At 30.5% G+C, this 25,012-nt stretch overlaps 2 protein-coding genes across 2 annotated transcripts in view; one reads left to right on the forward strand and one right to left on the reverse strand.

Annotated features, from left to right (window-relative positions):
- The window catches only part of LOC124367437 (zinc metalloproteinase nas-7-like), a 33,817-nt gene extending 17,240 nt beyond the window's left edge, over nucleotides 1-16,577 (forward strand). The window contains exon 6 of the mRNA XM_046824246.1: nucleotides 16,400-16,577. Within this exon, the coding sequence (XP_046680202.1) occupies nucleotides 16,400-16,576 (177 nt within the window). The 3' untranslated portion in view covers nucleotide 16,577. The remainder of the gene's footprint in view (nucleotides 1-16,399) is intronic.
- Nucleotides 16,578-18,145: 1,568 nt separating this feature from the next.
- On the reverse strand, nucleotides 18,146-20,758 carry LOC124368068 (gustatory receptor for bitter taste 66a-like). The gene is made up of 5 exons (XM_046825342.1): nucleotides 20,353-20,758; nucleotides 19,746-20,020; nucleotides 19,017-19,085; nucleotides 18,429-18,518; nucleotides 18,146-18,229 (listed from the first exon to the last, which is right to left on the reverse strand). Exons 1-5 carry the CDS (start codon nucleotides 20,756-20,758, stop codon nucleotides 18,146-18,148), a joined length of 924 nt encoding a protein of 307 aa, XP_046681298.1.
- Nucleotides 20,759-25,012: the final 4,254 nt, after the last annotated feature.

Raw genomic sequence — 25,012 nt, forward strand, 5'->3', positions numbered from 1 at the left:
TTAGGGCACTAATCTCAAGTCACGTCCCCTAGGAAAAAGGAGAAGCCAGCTCTGAACCAGCCTCTCCAGTCAATGCAGGCAGGGGGTGACACACCTTTATGTCTAGGCTGGCAAGAAACTTTGACTCTTAGGGAACAAACCCCACCAACTCCAACAGTCATCTCCCGCTGTAGACTAGACCAATCGACTTACCCTTGTACCCTCGAATCTCGACATTTGCGGTTAGTAACATGCCGCTCCTGGATATCCATAAGTTTGCCCAGATTTAATTGACACATCGAGTTTTACTGTATCCATTGTGGGTTCAACGAGAGCCCACAATGGATACAGTAAAACTCCAGTGTGTTTTTTCTTTTCTATTATGGGAATAATTAATAGTCATAATATCATCATCAGTCACACGATAAAGTGAATGAAGTTCATCACTCTCTGCTAGAATTGTTTCTGTACATGGTTAGCTGACTCTTATTTAACATTTATTTACATGTGTGACGGTTGATTTCAAGTATGTAAATCTGAGAAAATAGGGTCTTAGAACCTTCTGATACCTTCCCATGTCAACCCCGAGAAAAATATGCGTGGCTGTTGATAAATTTATTTCTTAGAGAAATGTCTTTATCGATATGAAGATAACTCTGGATTTATATCTGTACAATGTACATTGACTCTCAACTAATGAGATATATATATATATTTATATATATATATATATTTATATATATATATATATAAGTAGATATGAATGTAAGGGTTCTAGCTCACTTTTGGGACAGACAGAAAATCAACGTAAAATACTGTTTAAAGGACAATAAACTAATCTGTAACTCACGAATGAAAAATTAACCGAATCTATAGCTGTTTTACTGTTCATTGTAGGCTTCTAATTTCTAAGCTGTTTTAATGAAAAAATCCAGAAATCTTTGAAATCTTTATTCCACGAAGTTAATTGTAACACAGTCTTTATCTTTATAGTCTTCTTTCCAGTAACAACCAAGTGTAATTTTTCATTTTTTGTTCAATTCTTTAATCTTTTTTTCATCCAAAACAGTCAAAAATCTGTTTGGCAAGTGTACTTTACAATCTTCCAACTCGGCCAATTATTGTAAACCCGAATTTATCTTTTATTTTCTCCAGATTCACAATTTTGTATTTCTTTATTTTCTTCTAATTCTATTAATCTCTTGTATTCTTTGAACTTTAAATCACCAACCTTATTCAACTCTTGTAACAGCGCCCATTTACATAGAAAAAAATTAATACTTTCTACACTTTTAAAGGTGAAAAATCAAAAACTATACTTCCAAAATACACAAAAAACCGGGGTTTTGACCCTAAATAAACGTGTTTTTTAGGGTCAAAACCACAGCTCTTAAGGTGCATATATACTAGAGTTTTTTTGAAAAAATCCTGAAAATCTACTGAATTTCTCTAATTATTGCGAAATTTTTAGCTTTTAAAGTTGATAATGTGAACGATATTTCTCGAAAATTCTGTTTGTAAATATATTAAAATCTTAATGAAAAATCTTGGAAAAGTTAAAGAAAAAATATTGAAAAAATAGTATTATAGAATTTAAATTACCCCCTACAAACCAATATAGTAATAAAAGTACTTTTATTACTATAACTATACTATTTTTTTTCAATAATTTTAAGTCTTAGTTTACAGATTTTTTTTCTATAATAAATAGAAGAATCTACAGCTGTTTTACTACAATTTGTGCTGATTTGTGTAAAATTCTAGTAAAATTCTCCACTTTTCAAAGTGTTAGTTAAACAAATTTTTCTTCTTTAAATAGAAGAATCAAAGGCTGTTTAACCATAAATTGTGCTGATTTTTTATCAAATTTTGATAAAAATCCTTAGAAATCTACTGAATTATTGCTATTTTTCAGCTTAATAAAAAGATATTTCACTAAATTAGTAAAACTTGGCACATTCAAATTTTTGCTCTTTAAATATGGAGCGGAAAAAGATAGAGTGCCCGTACTGCAAAAAAGATGTTTTTGAACATCATTTTACCCGACATTATAAGTCAAAGAATCATCTGAAAAATAAAGATATTTATGAAAAAGAATTAAATTATTTGAAGACTTGGGCTAAAGAAAATCAAATTGCCGATCACCAAAAACATGTATAAATATAGAAAAATTGCGTGAACTAAAGAAAAATTTTAAGGAAATTAAAAAAGATCTCAATCTATTTAAAGATGAAAAAATTCAATCAATCGCTGAGAAATTGTCCATTGAAACAAACGATAAAACTAAGTCTGAAATGATCGAAGAAATTGACAAAACTCTTAATGAGAAACCCGAAAATATCATTGATGTAGAAGTTTTATCCTCTATTCCATGGTCTTTTCAAGCAATACATTTTAACGAATTTAAATGAAAAATTTCATGTCAATTTACAAATATCTTTCTATTTTGCGTCCAGAAATTAAAAGTTTAATCGAAAAATTTCAAGAAACCGTTTTAAAAATATGAAGGGCTATCTCTCTTTAGAATGCGAATACGAACGTACTTTAGTGAACGGTGAAACACAAACTTGTCCAATGTACTTTTACTATAAAAGCAGACGAAAATCTTTGACATAAACGACTTTATTACTAAGCAATTTAATAAATTAACACATCGAGAACAGACAAATCATCCAAATCGAGGTTCTGGATGGACATTAAAACGCTGTAAACAACTGATTTTGAGCCTTAATAAACACGAATTTATGAACGCAGGATCATATATCGATTTAACCAAAGAAAATCAAAGATAAGAAAGCTTGTATATAAATATCAAAAATAAAGATGATTATTGCTTTATTTATTCTATCCGATGTGCTATTGAAAAACCTGAAAAGAATGCTGATAGAGCAAAACAATACGAACAATTTGTAAATGACGAGATATTTTTCAGGTTTCGAGTATCCAATGTCTTTAAAAGATATACAATTATTTGAAAACGAAGCAGTAAAGCAAAGTATAATTATCCGAAAATGTCTGTAAATGTCTATAGTTTTGATGAAAAACTCAATATTGTTCCGTTGCAAATTTCAGAAGTTTATGACGCCAAATTAGAAATCAATTTATTGTATGTAAAACAAGATGAAAAATCTCATTATGTTTTGATAACAGATTTAAACAAACTTGTATTTTCTCAGTTATCTAAGTGTAAAAAATAAAAAATTTCTATGCAGAAGATGTTTAAGCCATTTCTACAAATCTAGAGATTTAGCAGACCATTTAGAAATTTGTAAAAATCACGAAGTTTGTAAGCCAATTATGCCGTTTCCGGGTCAAACAACTAAATTTACTAATTATCAAAAGAAGTTTAGCCATCCGTACGTAATTTATATGGACTTTGAAAGCATATTAGAGAAGATTCCCCACATGCAAAAACAATCCGCAAAAATCGATCACAACCAAGATTCAGAAGCACATTCCATATGGTTTTTACTCTATACTTAGTGTCTAATGTGACCAATCGTATGTACAAGCCGATATGTTATCGAGCCAAAAATGAAGAAGATTTGCCAAATGTTCCTGCAAAATTGTTTGAAGAACTTAATAAATTATCGAAATACATAGCTAAAAAGTATAATTCTAAGAATAAAATACACTATGAAATTGACCGAAGAAGAAGAAATTGCATATCAAAATTCAAATCTTTGCCATATTTGTGAATGTGAGGGTTTTGATAATCAAACAAGAAAAAAAAGTACGAGATCATTGTCATTTAACAGGTAAATTTAGAGGTTCAGCTCATTTATCTTGTAACTTGAATCTCAAATTTCCTCAGAATATTCCAGTTTTCTGTCACAATATGTCATGTTACGACACTCATTTGTACATAAAAGAATTGGCTTAAACAATATGGAAACGTTGATTTGATCGCAAACACCGATGAAAAATACATAAATTATTCAGTAAATTCAGGATATGGGTATGAGTTTGAAGATGATAAACCAAGAAAGTTCATCAAGTTTTCTTTCGTAGACACGTTCAGATTTATGGCATCGTCTATAGAAAAAGTTAGCTAAAAACCTCAAAAAAGATTGATTTCAAACATACAAATCATTTTATACAAGATGGTCTGAAACGCAATTCTAGGTAGACAACCAAATGACGAAGAAGAAATCTTTAAAATTCTATCTGGAAAAGGAATATTTCCCTATGAATTTATCGATAGTATTGAAAAACTTGATTACACAGAAGAATTGAGAATTCAAGATTTCTATTCACTTTTGACAGACGAGAGCATATCTGAGAAAGATTTTCAACACTACTTAAATGTATGGAACAAATTAAAAGTAAAAAAATCTAGGAAATTACTCCGATCTCTATAACATTCAAGATGTTCTATTGCTCGCTGATATCTTTGAAAATTTTAGGAATATTTGTTTGAATTGCTATAAACTTGATCCAGCACACTATCTAACAGCTCCCAGTCTTGCATGGGATGCTATGTTAAAATTAACGAATATAGAATTACAATTAATTAGTGATTATAATATGTATTTGATGATCGAAAAAGGTATTCGCGGAGGCATTTCTCAATGTATTAAACGATATGTGAAAAGCAAATAACAAATATTTAAAAGATTTTGATAAGACAAAGCCTGAAAACTATTTGTTGTACGTCGATGCTAATAACCTTTATGGGTATGGCCTAATGCAAAATTTACCATATAACGAAATCAAGTGGATGGATCCTAAAACGTATACAACAGCAGATTGGAAAGAAACAATTTTGGAACTCACTGGCGACGAAGATTATGGCTAATATTCTCGAAGTCGATCTAGAATATCCGAAGGAATTTACATGAAAATCATAAAGATTTGCCTCTTGCTCCAGAACATTATAACAACAAAACTTTGTACAACTCTACTGGATAAAACTGAATACGTTGTTCATTCGAGAAATTTGAAATTCTATCTGGAACAAGGAATGGTGTTTAAAACATGTGAATAGAGTTATTGCATTCGATCAGAAGCCTTTTATGAAAGATTACATTGATTTTAATACTAGTATGAGAACCAAAGCTACAAGCGACTTTGAGAAAGATTTTTACAAGCTGATGAACAACTCTGTTTTTGGAAAATCTATGGAAAATGTGAGAAACAGATGTGATATTAGACTAGGAAATGAAGAATTTTCAATGAAACAGGCCAAGAAAACGAACTTCAAATGCTTTAACATCTTTGACGACAACTGTATAGCGAGTCACATGTACAAACAAAAGGTTAAATTTAACAAACCGATTTACATAGGATTTTCAGTTCTCGACCTCTCAAAATTGCTAATGTACGAGTTTTATTACAACAAATTAAAGAAGTTTGATCCAGATTTGAATCTGTGTTACATGGATACAGACAGTTATTTTCTAGAATTGAAACGAGATCCTTTTAAAATTATTAAAGAAAATATAGATGACTTTGATACAAGTGATTATCCAAAAGATCATGAATGTTTCACGACTAAAAATAAGAAGGTAATAGGGAAATTCAAAGATGAGTTAAATAGCGAAGTTTTAGAAGAATTTTGTGGTTTAAGGTCTAAGATGTACTCGTACAAATATCTAGATAAAAAACCCAGTTAGGTGTAAAGGAATTAAGAGAAGCGTTGTAAATAAAACAATAAATATCGAAAAACTTAAAGAGATGTTTGTTCGAAGATAAAGAAGAATTTAGGGAGATGGACTGTAATAAAAAGCTATAAACATGAATTGTATACCATCACCATAAACAAACTGGCACTAAACGCTAAAGATGATAAGAGAATCGTTCTAGAAATAAGATCGATACAGTACCTTATGGCTATAAAAATGAAGCAAAAATCTGATATATTAGATGAGTTAAATAAACTTGGAAACTTTGACATGTAAATGGAAGATGATTTGATTCACTGCCACAAATGCAAGAAAAAAACGAAAAATATAGATTCTAAAATCGTTCAAACTCAAAACGGGGTTGTATAGAATTGCAGCAAAATGTTCAAAATGTAAGACAAATAAGAGTAAAATTTATAAAGAATCCAAATGAAAAACAAGTAAAGAAAGAATCTAAGAATAAGGAAGAAATCGAGATTGAAGCTAGAGAAATTCATGCACCAGTACGAAAAAAAGTTTAAAAAGAGAAAAATTATAACTTTAGGAATTGACGATTTATGGGCAGCAGATTTAGTTATAATGTCTAACTATTCAGATCAAAATGATGGATTTAAGTATATGTTAAATGTTATTGATACTTTCTCAAAATTGCTTGGTCAAGAGCTATCAAAAGAAAAAACGGTAAAGATGTTTCAAAAGCCTTCGAAGATATAGTAAAAGATGCCATAAGGATCAATCACAAACCTCCTAACTTACTTCATACAGATAAGGGTTTTAGAGTTTAAAAATAAAGAATTTAACGATGTTTTGAGGAAATACAACATTAAGATTTATCATACTGAAAACGAAGAGAAATCAAGTATTGTAGAGAGATATAACAGAACTCAAAATGAGGAGAATGAAAGTAATTTTTGAGATTAATAAAAACTTTAAATGGATCGATATTCTTCAAGAAATCGTAAAGAAATATAACGATACTGTTCATAGCACAATCAAAAATGAAGCCTAAAGACGTAGATAAAGATGCAGAAAAAGAGTTATTAGAGTCGGTTTTTAAGTATGTTCCACCAGAAATTCACACGAAAACTAAATTTAAAGTCAATGATCATGTAAGAATTGTTAGTAAAAAACAAACATTTTCGAACAAATATAAGAACAATTGGTCAAGAGAAATCTTTGTGATTTATCAAATTAATAACACAGATCCTGTAACTTATAGTATAAAAGATTTAAATAATTGAAGAAATAACCGGAAAGTTTTATGAATATGAATTGAGAAAGTCAAAGATTTTTTCTATATAAATGGAGGCTCAAAAAAGAAATGTTCAATGTGCAAAGAAATAAAAGGTTTTGAAGCTTTTATAAAGATAAAAGTAGAAAAGATGGAATTATTTATAAATTGTAAAGATTTGTTTATAGGAAGTATCATAAAGAGCTGTATGATAAAATAGAAAAATTAACTTTGGAAGAGAAAGAATGTCTTAAATGTAAAGAAACTAAAAAATTTCAGAGTTTAATAGTCATCCCTATAGTAGAGATAAGAAAGACTCATATTGTAAAGATTGTGTAAAGAAGAATCACCATGGATTATATTATGAAGATACTCAATGTGAATGTGGAAGAACTATAAAATGGTTAAATAATTATCAAAAACATTTACAAACAAAATATCATAATTCAAGAGTTTTTAGTAAAATTGAGTAACATTTTCATCGTGTAATTTTAGATATTCTATAAATCAGTCGAGATTCTGCCATATTTGTAGTAAAATGATTTCCGTTGTATAAAATATTCAAAGATTCTTTCATTTGGTTATACAGATTGATAGAATTTGGATCTCCTTGTCTTAATAAAATTTCCATTTCTGGGTAATCAATTCAAGTTCTTTCAATCTTTTCGGTATTTCTCTCTTTTGAGCTCTGATAACGTAATAAGGATATTTCCCACATGTGATTCTTCTTAATTAATACAAAAACATGGTGTTTTTTCTTAGCAAAATCTTTACAAACAAGGTCTGGTTTTCATTAAGTCAATTTTTACACTTTGTTTTGCGATTATTTCCGTTTTTATTTCATCTTTAATTTGCAAGTGTTTAACTTCGTCCTCTAAATATTTAATCTTGTTTTCAAGTTTTGTACACACCAAATTTACGAATACTTGGTAAAACTTCTTCTAAAACCCAATCTTGAAACATTTCTGCTATTTTCATTTTAGATTTCAAGATTAAAGAATATATGCCTGCTTCATTGATGAAAACAGTGTTTTTTTGAAAGTTTGAAGGCGGGGGCGAAATCACCCCTACCTTCAGAATGTATGTTTTCGAAGCTTTTTTTTATATTTTTCTTTGATTGCTTTGATGTTCTTTAATTGCTTTCTTCGTATCTTTATATTCTAACACCTCTGCAACATCTTTCGCCTTAAACCAAAATTCATTATTTTCGTCAACAAATGTTAAAATTTCTTTATTATTGAATTTGAGTAGATTCACAACTGACTCCATTTAGATAGAAAAAATTTAACTAGTAATTTTTATTTTGAGAATAAAGCCCAGATTCATTAACGAAAACAGTGTTATTTTGGAAGTTTGAAGGTAAGCTATTTATAGCCCCCCTTATAATTTAGATTAAAATAGAAGTTTTTATCATCTTCGTCAACGTTTATTCTGATCGTTTGCATTAGTATTTTCATATTCTAGAATTTTTGCTACGTCTTTAGCCTTAAACCAGATCACATTGTTTCGTCAACAATCGTAAAGATATGTTTGTTATTGAATTTTAGTTGATTATTGAGTAGGTCTACAACTGTCTCCATTTAGATAGAAATAAAATTTAACAAGCAATTTTTATTTTGAGTTATAAAAGTCCTGATTCATTGATGAAAACAGGGTCAGGATGAAGATTTTGAAAGAGTCGCGATTCGATAACCCTTGTCAGAATCTATGTTTTCAAAGCTTTTTTTGTATTTTTCTTTAACATTGTCTTTATTCGTATTTTTTGTGAATATTTGTGAGGTGGCCCTCGAGGGCTACCTTACTTTTAGATAAAAGTATTGGTATTTATCATCATTATCAACTCGTTTTGAAAGTTTGAAGGTAAGAACGATTCGTTCCCCCCTTGATTCATCATTCTTTCGACAATCTTAAATATATTGTTGTTTTACTCTCATTATTTAATAAATTTCCCTCAGAGTCTTTGTATAGTTAGAACGATTTTTTGAATTCTTTTAATATTTTTTCTAATTGGAATATAATCGATTTCATTCGGTTTTTTTCACTGATTTTTGATCCATAAGCAACATTTGGAAAGAAAAGTGTACAAAATTTCCGATTCTTTGTGAAGATGTTCGGTATGATTTTCAAAACTAGGTTCAACGAGATTACAATGTACTTCAATTACATCAAACGGTCTAAATTTTGGCGTTTTATTTCCTAAATATACCTGATTTGGCTCAATAGTTTCTTGAACAAACCCTAATAAATCTACTATAATTGCTGAAAACATTATTCTTACTGGTGATTTTATTTGAATTTTATTAGAGAGATAATTTTTTTGCATTTCAAACTTGTTTTCATTCAAAGTTTAAAGATTTATCTGATTGTTTAAATGTTTTCAGATAATTTTTAAGGGAATTTTTAATTTGATCGAAAGTATAATATCCTTTGTTTAAACCATAATATTTTGTTATGTTCTTCTCACTAAATCCTATACAATAAGGAGAACTTTCACTAATATTTATTACAAAATTGTCAGAATAAAAAGCCGCTTAAACCGATAAAATAATTTGATTCTTCCTCTAAGTGTATAGGATGTTCCAAGTTTAAAACTAATTTAGAGCTTTCTGAAGTCAACTTGAACAGCTTCATTTTCGCAAGCGTTGCTTCAAGATGAAAAATCTTCTATTTAAATGGAGAAATTTTTAAAGCAAAAAAGATCAGATAAAAACTTCAAACGTTTGAAGAAAAATTAGAAAGATCAAACCAATCAGATTGTTAATTGTTGGTTTCAAGTGGATGTGGAAAAACAACTTTATTATTGAATTTTATCTACAATAGGTTGATTCCTTATTCCAATTTGTATGTTTTTTAGTAAATCTTTAGAACAAGACGCCTATAAAAAATTACAAGAAAGATTTGAAAATATTGAGAAAAAAACTTAAACAAAAAAATATCACATTTTTATAATGCTTCTGAGGACATAGTTCCGTTAAGCGAATGTAAACCCAATTCGTTAATCGTTTTTGATGATTGTATTTTGGAAAATCAAGACGTTATCAAGGAATATTTCGTAATGTCCCGTCACAAAAACATATCTTGTATCTATCTTTCCCAATGCTTTTCAAAGGTTGATAAACAAGTTATTAGAAATAATTTGAATATGTTGTGTGTTTTTAAGCAAGATGATCACTATTCGAGAAAGATTATAACAATTATGTGGGATCTGATATGAGTTTTAACCAATTTAATGAGCTGTGTGATAAAATTTGGAAGGAAGACTACGGATTTTTAACTATTAATCTAACTTTGAAGCCTAAAAATGGTAAATATTTGAATAAATTTTCTAATATAAATGCTGCTCAGTGGTCTGGCAAATCTACTTGATAAAATATTTGTTACAATTATTTTTACATTATCTTTACTTTTTATTTACATTATGAAAACAACTGAAAAACGGTAAATCTGTTCACGTTTTTACGTTCCACGTTCACGTTTTTACGTTCCACGTTCACGTTTTTACGTTCCACGTTTCGTGTTCCACGTTTCAAAATTTTCCTAAATAAATGGTGAACGTAAACTTCTGAAGAAGCGAAAAAACTTGATCAAATCGAAAAGAAATTAATCAAAGAATTTAAAGAACAGATTCGAATGATGAAGAAGAACAAGAACTTATTCAAAAAATTAATCAACCTGTAACTTCTGCAATAAAAAATGTTGAGGGCAAAATTGAAAATGTTTTTAAGCGATAATCAAAATTTAATGAATTTGGTTCCAGTTGTACGACAATTTGCCGATATTTCGATTCCAGAATCTGAGTTTGAATTGCCAAAATTACCATCTTCAACACCATTTAGACCTCGAATCATTGAAGACTCTACCATAGTTGAACCAATAAGTCCTGGAACAACGGATATAATAATTGGTGAAATTGGTAAAAAATTCCTTCCTAGAGCGAAGGATGATAAATTTGGTTTGTATTGGGATAGAAAAAAGAAAAAGTTTTATGATTGGAAATTTACCCGTTAATTTGAACAAAATGATATAATTATTAATGAAAAAATGTACGAAGGTACTCAAGGTTTATGGAGATTATTAACAGACAATGACGTTCCAAAAGATAATTTATATTCTGAAGAAGATTTGAAAAAGTATACAGAAATTTTATGGGAATCTGACTCAATTTACAAAAATAATGATCCATTACTAAGAAGCCTAAGTCAAGTAGAGGTTAAAAAAATATATCAATTTGATTAAACCAATTTGGGAAAAACGAATCGAAGGATCAGGTGTAAGAAAATACAATGATTAATAAGATTGAGTACAGATATATCGACGATTTGACAAAACTCGATGGAATTATAAATTATATTTATGCTCAAGAGAAGGCTGGAAAACAACAATTTTTTGAACGAAAAGAAAGCGATTAAAGATTTTATTTCGAACAAACTTGACGAAATGATTGAAAAACCTGATGGAATTAAATATTTAAAGCGAGTTTTGCCAGCAATAAGTTCATCTATGATTGAAGGTAGCGGACTTTTGAATGATTTTATCAACAATTTACCTTTTGAATTACACGTACCAACTTATCAGTATCTGGGGCCTGGCACAAAACTCGAAAAAAGACTAAAAAGAGGAGATCCTGGTATAAATAAATTAGACCAAGCTGCTATGGAACACGATATTTTTTATGCAAAACATAGAGACACAAATTCCAGACATATTGCGGATAAAACTTTGCAAGATAAGGCAATGGATAGATTTTTATCAAAAGATGCTAGTTTAGGTGAAAGATTTTGTTGCACTTCCAACAGTTGGAGCAATGTTTTTGAAGAGAAAACTAGGAATGGGAATTGAAGAGAACTTGAAATTTTAACTATATAAATGGAGGTGAACGTAAAATTTCAGCAAAATCAGAAAGAAAAAATAAAATCCGCTTTTAAGAAAAAAATACCCGTTAGTATTCAATTTAAAATAGATCAACTAAAAAATGGCGAAGATAAGATATTTTTAACAAATAGACAATACAATAAACTCGAAAAACATAAGAAAAACAATAAAGGAACCAGAATAGAATTTTCTTATAATCAGTTGAAAGAACTTAAAAATGGTGGACTTTTGAAAGATTTATTAGATTTTGGAGAAAATATTCCAGTTGTTAAAAATGTTGTTCCTTATGTTCGTAAAGCTGCTCCAATCGTTAAAAAAGATGTGATTCCTATTGTTCGAAACATTTTAAATTGGTTAGATAAAGAGTTGGAAGATGTTACAGGATCTGGATTAGATGAAAAAACTTTGAATTACGTGAAATCAAACATTAAAAAAAATTTGAACCTTAACATTCGGAGAATTGGAAGAAATCTGCAAAAATATTAAACATTTTAGAGGAATTTTCATGAGAGATACTTACCCGAAAAAGTTAAGAAATTTGAATGTGGAATTGTGAATTTAGACTCGATTTTGGGGAGTGGAACGCATTGGGTTTGTTATTATAAAAATGATAAGAATGCATGTTATTTTGATTCGTATGGAAGAATTGAGGACAAACCACCTATAGAATTGATCAAATATTTGAAAAAATCAAGCGTCTACTACAATGACTCTCAGATTCAAGACTATAAAGATCCCCCAATTTGTGGACATTTGTGTGTTTTTGTTTTGAATGAACTGAGTAATGGTAAAGATTTTAAAGAAGTTGTTAACAAATTATTGCTTAATAAATATGGATTCACAAAATATTTTTGACGTATTTGGTACACAAATTATTCAAAATGTAGATAATAGTTTCAATTTTGATAGTTTGAGAAATGAGTTTGATAACAAGTTAGAAAATTTATTACAAAACCTTCCAGATTCAGATATGTTTGCTGTCGAGATTGAAGATTTTAAAGCAGAATATGATAACAAACTTGCAAATTTCATGAGTTTCAAATGAAGTTGCTGATAAATAAAAACATTGGAAAAAGAAGTTGATGATGGTGTTAAAAAAATTATTTACCAATTTAATGTCTCATATCGAAAAAAGCTGATAAAATTACTGAAGCGATCAAAGTTGAAAAGAATTATGTTAGTTTGGCTAATAAGAAAAGAATTGTCGGTGTTCGACCTGGTATTGACAAACATGATGTTGTTGTTAAAGAACAAATTTTTGAAACCTCTAAAATTATCAGAAAACATCGATATTGTTGATTTACATGATCCGAATGTTAAAAATGCCTTAGATTTTAAAGGAAAAAGAATTAGCGGTGTTAGTATAGGAATTAATCCATTTGATGTTGTTGTAATGATTCAATTAGAAGATCCTATTAAAATGTTTAATGAACTAAAACAAAATTATGAGAATCATAAACAGCATGTTAAGATTTTACAACAGAAGTCTATGACAAGTTAGAAGCCAGAAATAGAAGATCAGTAGACGATGGTTGGTGAAATTAATGAAAAAACTTACTAATTTTTAAAGAGTCTTTTGATAAGTTTAGTTTTAGATGCTACGAAAACTTTTGAGAATATTGGTCATAAATTTGTTGAATACAATGATTCTTATGCTGTCAAATTTCAAAAATTAGAAAAAAAACTTAATAATATGGAGGAAGATCTTACTGAAATAGGTATTCGTGTAGGGTTTTATGCATGATAAAATTTCCTTATATAAATGGCGCTCATATACTGTGTGAGGTGTAAGGCAAAAACTGAAACAAAATGATATAAAATACTATGCAAATATCAATGGAGTTAAGAGAATTTCTGGAAAATGTGCTGAATGTAACGCAAAAAAGAGTCAATTTATAAAAACTTGAAATTTTTTCTTAATAAATAGAGATGGCGGGACATTACAGTGCTTTCGATCTTTTTTTATCATGCAACACGAAAGAGATTTGAAAAAAGAACATTGGGATGACATTTCTCAAAAATATTGAATTATCCGAAGATATTGATGAGATTATACGTAAACAAATTGAATTGGTATAACATTGCTAAATATCAAACTTTATCATCAGAGTTCATTCAAGAAAATATACATTATCAATTAAAAGATCATATGTCTGTTCTTTGTCTCTTATCAACACTTGAGTATAAAGTTTTTGGATGAAAATAAAGATACAGTTGATTTGGAATAATATTATAGATAGCGGTTACTATCCTGTGCAGATTTTATTGAAATATGTGGCCGAAATTGCAAAATTTTAAGGAAGAGAATCCTGAATAGACGAAGTAGATCATTAAAAAATGACTCTAATTTATATCTTTTCTTATAAAAAACGTACATTAGATCGATGAAAAAATGATATCTTTCTTATACATGATGTTTAAATTTCTCTTATTAAATGGTGGGACTACAGAAAGTATGCTAGTGATATTGAAAGGGCGGTGTTTAAAAATTTCTATCCAATTAGTAAACAACATTTGAATGAACGAATAAAAGAAATGAGTTTAATATTGATTTTGGAGATAACTTTTGCTCGTCTAACTTCCAGTTTTATATTTCTGGAAACTTTAACAAAACAAGATGGTCAAGCATATCTTGGAACTGATAATGTTAGATTAATCGATAATTTTTATACCGTTTTTATTTTCTAAGATTGAAGTAAGAAAACACAATAAATTGATAGAAGAAGTCGAAAACTGTGGCCAATTAAAGCACAATTAAAGGAACTATTTGTTATTCCAAAAGTGATGTATTTTCAAACAGTTTTGAATCAACTTTTTAAATTTGGACAATTTGAAGCGGTCGGTGATTTAGCACATTTCGGGCTTAGGATTTTTTGAAAATGTTACTATTCCGATCTATAAAGGAGGATTTTATCTAAGTTTTATAAAGAGCAGAAGACGATGATGTGATTCTGAAGACTGCAAACTGGAAATGTTATGCCTGTTGATGGCAAAATTACAATTAACGAGTTTTTTCATTAGAGTTCCGATGATTGATTACAAAACCACGAGTAAAATTAGGTTGATTGATGAAATTATAAAATCTCAAAACATCACGTTTTAATTTTCTAGATTGGCAATGTATTGAACAAAAAGGTATTTCCGGAACAACTTATTCGTTCGATATCACAAATATTTATAGAAATATCTTCAATCCCAAGTTCGTTATCATCGGTTTTCAAACAGATAGACAGAATAATCAAGAAAAAAATCCTTCAAAAGTTTGATAGTTTGGATGTGAAAAATATCAGAGTAAAATTGAATGGTTCTTATTATCCAGATGAATTACAAAATTTAAACATTTCCGGTGGTCTTTTCAGAATCATGTATCAGATGTATCAAGATTTTAAGAAAGTTTACTACAAAAATATGGAAATGTATTACAACCCCAAAGAATTTATAGCAAATAGACCCATTTATGTCATTGATACAACAAAAGAGTTTGACAAATATTTCTAGTTCAAAGAACGATATAATTATCAATATGGATTTTCAAAATGCTGTTACAAACGCGATTTGTTATGTGGGTTGTGGTTTCTGAGAAATTTTTAGCCTATGACGTGATTAAGAACGATATTAGAGAAATTCAGTAGTTAATGATGTTCATATTGTTCTCTTTCATTCCTTCTAAAAACTTCAAAAAATATACTCTTTCGCTGATGAAAAATCTCGATTTCTTCCGGAATAATCTTTGTAATCATAAACAAAATATCCTAAATAGTTGTACAATAGAATGAAATTATTTCTTTTTATCTCGGTAGTTGAAATATAAACATAAACATTTGCGCTGAAAAATTTATATCTCGGCAGACTTAGTTCCATAGCTTCCATTTATTCTTTTTGTAAATGGAAGAGTATAATGCCAACTGTTACAAGTGTTATAATAGAGGAGAAATTATTGATAAAAGATTAGTTTGTAGAGATTGTAATTTAATTTTGTACGAAAAGACCTAAGCCTAGGAAAATTTCGAAATTAAATTAACATATTTGAATAACCTGCTTATGAAATTACAATATGGAGACAAGAGCAAACACATTTTGTTACAGAATTTAGAAAACAGAATAAAAATTTTTACTTATCTCTTGGAAAACCGTTGACAAAATTATTTTCCTTTTCAAAGAAATACATTAGGTTTGTAGGTTTAAATACACACGTTTATTTTGAGAAGATTTTTTACCTATAATCTTTCACTATTTGGACATTGAATTTGACTACGATTTTAAACCTGAAATCTTTGATGATTTTATAGTACATTTGGAGAAAGTAAATGAAGAACCTCGTGAAAAGAATGCGGTTTTACTCACATTCTCCCGACTTCTCGAGTGATTGTTAGCAAAATTTCATTATTTCCGTTTATAGATTTTTTATTAAGATTTCTGGATTTTTTCATTTAAAACAGCTTAGAAATTAGAAGCCTACAATGAACAGTAAAACAGCTATAGATTCGGTTAATTTTTCATTCGTGAGTTACAGATTAGTTTATTGTCCTTTAAACAGTATTTTACGTTGATTTTCTGTCTGTCCCAAAAGTGAGCTAGAACCCTTACATTCATATCTACTTATATATATATATATATATATATATATATATATAAGTATAGTAAATGTAGAAGGATTATGTGTGACTAAGTAACTCAAGACGTGTTTTACCAGGACAAGAACGCCGCGATAGGTCAGAGGAAGAGCCTCAGCAAGAAGGATATCCTGAAGCTGAACACTATGTACAACTGCAGCAGCAGCGGCAACAGCAGCAGCGGCAGCAACAGTAGCAACAAGAGTGAAGAGGACAGTGACGAGATGTCCTCAATATACGATCTGTTTTCTGGATAAAAGGCGATTTAAATTATTTTTTTTATTATTTCCATCCAATCACTTTATTTCAAGGATTGATTCCTTCCAACACAAAAGCAGAGATGTTCGCTCTAAAATAGGCGAACGAAAAGTCATTTTCGATTCTCTGCATCTCCACCATCTTTCCTCGCCGTTGAGTGTATGCTTCGCTAACTCTCAACGAGCGAATGGAGAATGGAATTCACATGGAGAATTTTTAAAAAAATTTCTAAAAAACTGATTAGGCATTTTTTAGTGTAATAAGTGTGATATTATCACATTTACAACGAAAATTAAGGCAATATTCTTAAAAAAAAAGTATTGAAGTTGATATTTCAAAATTGTAAATCTCCAGACACCCCTTAGTGGATTTAGCAGCATAAAAATCTCCACAGTACTGACGTTGTTGCAATAGCCATTGATATATTACAATACTAATATATTAAACATTGCCTAGGAGTACGCCACACCAGGCTTTATTGAGGTTAAATGCAAAATTTCAATTCTATTGCTCATTTCATTATTAACACATAGAATGGTAGAAGAACATACAGAAAATGAATTTTTACACACCTTAAAAACAAAAGATAAATTATGATACTCTTCTGAATGATAGGTTTTAGCCATATTACATGGTTGCGGGTGGAACTCAATGATATAATTTCTCTTGTGTGTGAAGAAATTAAATTTAATGCAAGATTCTTGAGGAAATCTTACAGATGAAAATTTTCTCAAGATCTTGCCACACAATATATTCACATATTTTTCATTAAATTGTGTCACAGTAATTGATGTTGCACGTGTTGGGATAATTATGCTATAGGCTACATTATCCCTCATCCTAATTAGGCTACATGTGTTAATATGTCATATGTAAAAATCTCTGAGTTTGTTTAAAATGTATTTATTCTGCTATTTCCTGCCATCTTGGTTACCCATAAATGAAGTGGCATGCTCCATGATCGAATTCAGTGGTCCTCATATCGATATGAAGCTTAATTGCATAATACATAATTTTAGATTTGTAGGTAATTTTGTCTTCGAGATATCTAGCACCCAGATAGACAGAATTATTTTTTCAGCTCTTCAAGTGATAGGCTTCGCTAACGCTCAGCCAATAATATCAAATTAAGATATTATTAAATACCAAATAATGCAAAATGTTTAAAATTCGAGAAGTAATGGTTACCGAATTGATGCATAAGGGTAAGGAAATAAGCTTTAAAAAGTACAATAAATTATTGTCCAGAATGCATTTTATTTTCCTCCAAACTTTTCATGTATACACATATAGCCGCATTTTATGGAATGTATTTAGGTGAAGCTGCCGAAAACGACATTTTAATATACAAAATAATAATATATATAAAACATTAGTAACTTGAACAAATATTAAACACTTATTAAATAGATAGAATTCACTGAACATTTTACACCAACCAAATTGCCAGAGTAACTGTGAAGCCACAAAAAATCTCTGAATCAGAGTTGTTACTAAACTACATCCAAATATCATGTGATTGTATGCTGAACAGAAGTCTAAGTTTATATTCAGTGTTTTCGTAAGTTCTAAGCTTCTTTATTCAAGGTGGATGATGGTGCAGTCTGGAACTGGATCAGTATCACCAGGTAAGTTGTCACCGCTCCAGCCATCTGTACAGACAGAACACGCCGTCAGTCTATACATAATATAACATGTTTGGTAGCAGTCAGTTTATCTTGTTAAAAAATGTATGTGTAAGAACGAAAACTATATTGAGTACAAATAAATATATGCATGATCGTATATTGCTATCATCTAAATAACCAGACAATTATTTACAATAATTATGAATAAAAAGAAATCACTAACCGCTGTGAGTGTCTCGTTGTTGAGAGGAAAATATCCACGGGCAGAGAATCTTGCGTTGTGGTGAGGCAATTGCAGGAGAAACCCTTCAAGCTGGGAAACACGCACAAAGATTTTTTACATATTTTCATTACGTTTGCACTAAAACGCTAATAAGAAAACCAACGTGGGACTTCTTGTGAAGTCTTCTAGTAACTTATTTGTTTTAAGGTTATTTTTGACGATGGAAGGATTGTGAAGGAAATAGGATTTTCCGGACATTTGCTATCTTTCATTGAAACAAGAAATTAGTAACACTACGTTTCGAGATCTGTAACGTCGAAATGTAGTGTTACTGATTTCTTGTTTCACTTCTAGTAATATTCCAATAATTTATTTCTATAAGACCAAGACAAATTGATAGAATCAAGATATTAAATTTAAAGAATTTCTATCACGTTTCCATTAAAAGTCCAATGAAAAAAGCAATGTGGGACTTCAATTTTTTTATCTCTTTAGAAAATTCAAATAGGTTATTACTACAATATCATTAGTACACCATAATAAATTGGTAGTTTATGTGGTTGTTTAGCTATAAGTAATCATAATTACCTGATTTCGCAATTCCGGGTCCATGTTCTTGTTGATGAACTTGCAGATCGTCTGTCCTGTCTCATCAGCCTAGAACAACATCATATATTTAGAAATTCAAAATGTTATACATCTCCGACACCAATATCATTGCATTGAATCAGGTTTAAATAGTTCATAGCCGCCAACAGAGGAGCATTGAGCCTCTTTACCTGGATTTATAAAAGTCCTTAAGGATTTTTGTGGCCAGAAATAATCACTGGAAGAAATCCCATACTCGTGCTACATCTTATCACCAGGAGTACGTAAATCCGACTCGGAGATTCCTGAGGGCCATCAAGGATTTTAAACGGATCTTGAAACATCTCTTGTCACCCCTGAAGTTATTTAAGTGCATAGAGAGGAACCTTATCCATGCACCCTATCCTTTACACAGTTCCATGTGGAGAGTCTCTGATACATGTATTAACGAGAACACTTACTTGTGCTTCAAAAATGGATGTCAGAGACACTTGGAAAACTAGTATTTTATGTCGAGTTGCGTATTGGTCAGTTTCATAGCATAGAGACCAACATTCATTGCATTATAAAATAACAGGAACGATTTTATAAGGGTAGTAGAGTAGCCGATTATAAACAATTTGTATAATCAAACTATTTAGATGTAAAAGATTTGAAACAAACTCTAAGTTTTGTTAGATAAAAAGCCATTTACATTTTAGAGTAGGATTTTATCAATATAATATTTACCTTGTTGGTGACATCTGTGCTTGAGGTTAGTAACAGAACAACGTAGCAGATGTTAAGCAAGATCCAAGCTACTTCAGTAGTCGTGAAGAACAATGTACCAATTTTGAGGAGCAGGAAAAAGTAGTAAGATGTGACAGTGATGTGGAGAAATGAGGAGAAGGTAACGGCCATTAGCTGATCACAGTAGAAGCCATTAGCCTGGTGTACGGCGTCACACAGCATCCAGTAAGTGTTCATCAGAGTTTTTAGTTTCTTGATTTTAGAAAGCATATTACCTAAAAATCACAAAATACTGTACATACAAAACCTATATATGTATATATGCGCGCGCGCGCCCACACACACACACACACACACACACACACACGTGTATATATATATATATATATATATATATATATATATATATATATACACACTATCACAAATAATATTGTATTGACAGAGCGATAACTCTTTTAAGCACAAGAATGACTTATAATTGTTTAAATATTGATTTTTATTGGTTTCCTATTTTGTTAAGTTTGATTTCTGTGCAGTTGGTTATTCATCAGAAAATTGTCTGTTATGCTTACATCATAATGTCAGCCATAATAGTTATGCTTACATCTTGTGTGGGTGCCGTCAACACTGGCGGGGGTTGTGACTTCCATCTCGATCTTGGCGTTGACCATTTCAAAGGACTTTGCGATACTTTGAGCCACATGTGTGAAGTGGACGAGCAGAGCAGCTTGAGGGCAGAACAGCAGTACCATGGTGACGAAGGATACTGCTAATGAAAATGCTTGGCCACTGTGGTTCATAAGAACCATTCTGTAAAAAATAGTAACTAACATTAGTGCAACAGCGTAGATTCCCAAAAGTTTAACTGTTCGCTTGACTTCTGATGTCTTATGTTGGAGTTCTTTGTAGACTCGTTCCAGATTGTCAAATACGCTGACAAGTCTGGGATACTTCCGGGCGGAGCTGAAGAATGTGACAGCTGCCACCACTTGTAGAGAGACTATATCCATTGTTATGACAATGTCAGTAGATCTGTCCAGCGAACGCAATGACTGATTACTCAATCTATCCATGAAATGCATGTATAGAGTGATAGTGGATAGAAATTCTTGCAGTATGACTAAGGTCATACTCCACAGGAATCCTGTATTGGAAAATATGAGCGCTTTCATTCCTCTGGCCCAAGGGGTACATTCCACTGGCAGACCTCCAACTATTTGAGAAAATCTAAGCAATTTATCAGGAAAACTTTTCATTTTTGTGTGAAATATCTGTTTGGATTTTTCTAGTATACAGTACTTCGAAAACCTTACTATATTCTACTTTGTTCAGAACTCGTGTAGGTAATAGGAATGAGCGTTTTATTGACTAATCAATTGCTATTCAATATTATACCAAGTAATAGCAGGCTAAAGCCTCGCAAAAGAAAATGCTTATCTTCTAATGGAAATAATCATTGCTTGCTCAATGGTTAAGCGTTGACAGTAAGATTTATACAGGTTTCGTGGCGGCACGAAGAATATTGATGAATTGCCTTGAATAATTTGTTCTTTTTAACACCTTTGACCTAATGTAGCACTTTTTTGTAACTATATAATTAATTATTGTACAGAGTTCACAAATATTACCTAATAACATACTCTAGCAATAAATATATTTTAAAATTGGTGTTTTTTATGTATTGATAGACCACAACATTTTCACTAATAATCGAGTAGAAATTTTCTTGCTCTCACAAATTCCTGAGTCCTTGAATTTGCTCCTCTTTTATCAATCCTCTGAATTATCGATAGGTACCAGCATCTTTATCAGTACAGAACTGGAATTGACTGTTTTGGAAGTGCTAAGGTAATAGACGATTGAGATGATATTGTACTGGATTGAAGTGGTAGTGAATCGGTCCTCTTGATAGTGTCTCTTACATTCCAGACAGTAGAAAAATATTTAATAGCATCCTAAGGGTAAGTGATGTTCATTAGAAGAAATATACAATACACAAACTTCATTCTTTTACGTGCTTAGTTTAGGTCATGCTTAAGTTTTTCATCAAGAAAACGCAGTATAAAAACAGGTCAATTTGCATTGCTATCTATGAGGTACGCTATATTTATACCCTAGTGTAAATCAGGTAGCGCACGACAAATTTTGAGATAGCGTTTTTGGTATTCCATTTGGAAAATATCCATTAAATTTACTTTTTTCTTTCCTACTTCCTAGGATTCCAAGTCTCCTCCAATAGTGACGTAAAAACCTTGAAAAGGGGTTTCTCCTAATATTATTGACATAAGTTCGAATAATTATTTAATGTTAAGTAAACCCTTCTCTGCAATTTCAATAAAGTTGTAAATTTAAATCCGTATCAGCTTTACAATACACAATACTGTTTATAAAATTCATATTTTTAATTGTATTATGCTCTTTCTTCGAAGCAACTTCTGACTTTGTTCAGCAATCTAAATTCAAGCGGCTCTTCTTGAACGAAAGCTAATGCAATGTCCCTAACGTCTCCAAATGCAAAGCACGGCTTCATCCATGATTTATCACCTGAGCCACATATCAATAACTTTGTGCAATTGGGCAATAATATCAATGGAAGTCTTATTCCGTCTTGGGTGTGATCCTCTTAGTACCTGAAACCTGCTTCTGTTTTACAACTCATTCGTGCAGCAGCGCCTGGAGTATTGTATTACAGTGTAGACACCTTACTTCATGAGTCATTTTAAAAGGTTTGAAACAATTCAGCGGAGATTCTATACTTGTGTTGATGGAATTGTCTTTCCTTTTTTGGATACTCCAGTTACTTCTATACACGTGATGAGGTTAGAGTTGGCTTTCTTTTTTCTTTGGATGCTCCAGTTACTTACATTGACTCTTGGTTAGGAGTGGACTCTTTCGTGACTCTTTTTGAAGTAGCTGGTCTTTGATTTTTATACAAAGTCCTGAGGTGCTCTAGATGATCGAACTACGCGTTCCTTTTCGGAAGATATTTCGTAACCACAGTACAAATTACAATTATTACTACAACAGCATTTCAAATTTTTTGTTGTGTTTACAGTTGACAATAATAGCTGAATTAAAATACCTCTTCTAGGTTTTATAAACTCAACTGTGTACAGTATCTTTAGTTCATAACGAGTAGGAAAAGTCCTTTTCTGCAAGTTAAGGGTCTTGAAATCTTTATAAGATATAGTACTCAATGCTGTCTTTGTTATTTATATTGGTATTGATCTTCCTTCAATACCAATCGATGCAATAAATTTGTCATATATTAATCATACAGTTTATAAATTTCACGTTCATCTTCGTCTTCACTCTAATTCATTTTGCTTCTTTATGAATTTTTTTGCAACTTGTTTTTACTTTACAAAAATACTTTGTTAATTACCTATGATGTTACATTCGTTACACTGTGTTTGTGTTTAAATATCTTTGCCCTGTTTTTGAATGACGTGCATCTATACAATTTTCCTATAATTTTATGGAATTTTAGTCCATGTTAGCCTGATTTTTATAAATTAGGAAGGTCCAGGTGGTTTTGAGCTACTCCAGAGGTGGAAATTAGCCTGTTTTCAGATTTTGCAACCCCATAGAAGTAGCTAGCTGCACTAAATCGGTGTATGACATTTTGGTTTGATCTTGCCAAAGTTTTGTTCGAATATTACTCTTACGCAGTCCCCTGATAAACTGCAGACGCAAGAACATTTCTGTAATTCATTTTCCATGTACACAGTTAAAATCGCAAATTACTGTTAGTTTGCTTAATTTTATGGAAAAATCATTTACAATTTCAAACTCTTGATCTATTTTTTGATGAACTTGTGTTATTACACCCATACACTTGTTTTATGTTGAACAGAATCTTTGAACAATATTACCAGCTCAGTTTAACATTTTAGAAGGTTTTGTGGTACGCAAATGTTATACAATTTTTGTTTTAGTTGTGGTGAAAGTTCACTTCAAAATGTGTAAACTTTGTATTGAGGATATAATTTATCAGATATAAGATGCAAATAAAATTAGTAAATTTTTATCTTGTTGAATACGTTAAGTTCAAACTAGCCACTTAAGGTAATTGTGGATTAGAATTTTGATGTTTACCATTTGAAAACGTACTAGGCACTAAGTTACTATGCAACATGTCGTTTTATGTAGCCTATTTTTTAGATGTAGACACTAATTGTCAATAATACATATGTAATTTAATTCATCATATATTCTAATTTCATAAATAAATGAATCAATTTAATCCTGCATCTTTTGGTATCGATCCCAATATTCTTCTATTATTTAAACCGTTGCCTTAACCTCATTTGCGCTTAGATTACCCTACAGCATTCATTTTCCTTTTGTAAGTTGTCCTTTTAAAATAGCTCTCATCTTCAGTATGTTCAGTAGTTCTTATTGTATGACTTCGTTACTATTATAACTCGTTTTCCTCTTCGCCATTTAAAAAAAGAATTTGTACAGTATGCGTGTAAAAACACTGAATAGAGAGTTTTTATATTATAAATTTGTAATTAATTATTTTTAAATAATAAAATGCCTCAAATAAGGTTTTACAAAACATTAATGCTCTAGCGTTATACATAATTATATTATACATTTTATCCGTAAATAAAGGAGTAGGTAGTAAGGTCTCTAGATGTTATTAATTCATACAATTATAATTATTAGTAGCATCATTACTACGCCGTTTCCTATTTCAATCGAAAAGTTGGTTAAGTATGTGATGTTCATAATAAACCGCTTCAAACTGGAAATCTTAATGTGCTTAACCAGGATTAACAATTTGAAGATCATAAATCATTGCTGCGAAAATATGGAATTTTGGAGATTGATGGTCCTCCCAATAGCACAATGCCATTCGTTTCTTTAGAATCACATTTGAAATTATTAATAACCAAGGAAAACTTGTGCTACGATGATTTGGCAAGTTGAAAACACTAACTAAACTAATTAAATTTATAACCAATCATGTTAGTGGATTTCAGTCTAATATAAATTAGCAATTTCATGGCTGTGTACTCAAGGTTCTCTCCCGAACCTTAACCATAAGAAAATATTGGCTTTATAACTTTCATGTTTATTTCCAGTAATAATGTCAACTTTAGACGCCCGGTACTCCAAAATTGGTTTTCATAAAAGGATCCAAATGTTCGTAGATATACGACATACAACACCTACGACTCCATAATAATATATTTTTTATCGTATTCAACTTTACTCAAACAATAAATTAATTTTTGATATAGATCAAACTTGTG

This window comes from Homalodisca vitripennis, chromosome 8 (assembly GCF_021130785.1).
Source record: "Homalodisca vitripennis isolate AUS2020 chromosome 8, UT_GWSS_2.1, whole genome shotgun sequence".
NCBI lineage: Eukaryota > Metazoa > Arthropoda > Insecta > Hemiptera > Cicadellidae > Homalodisca > Homalodisca vitripennis.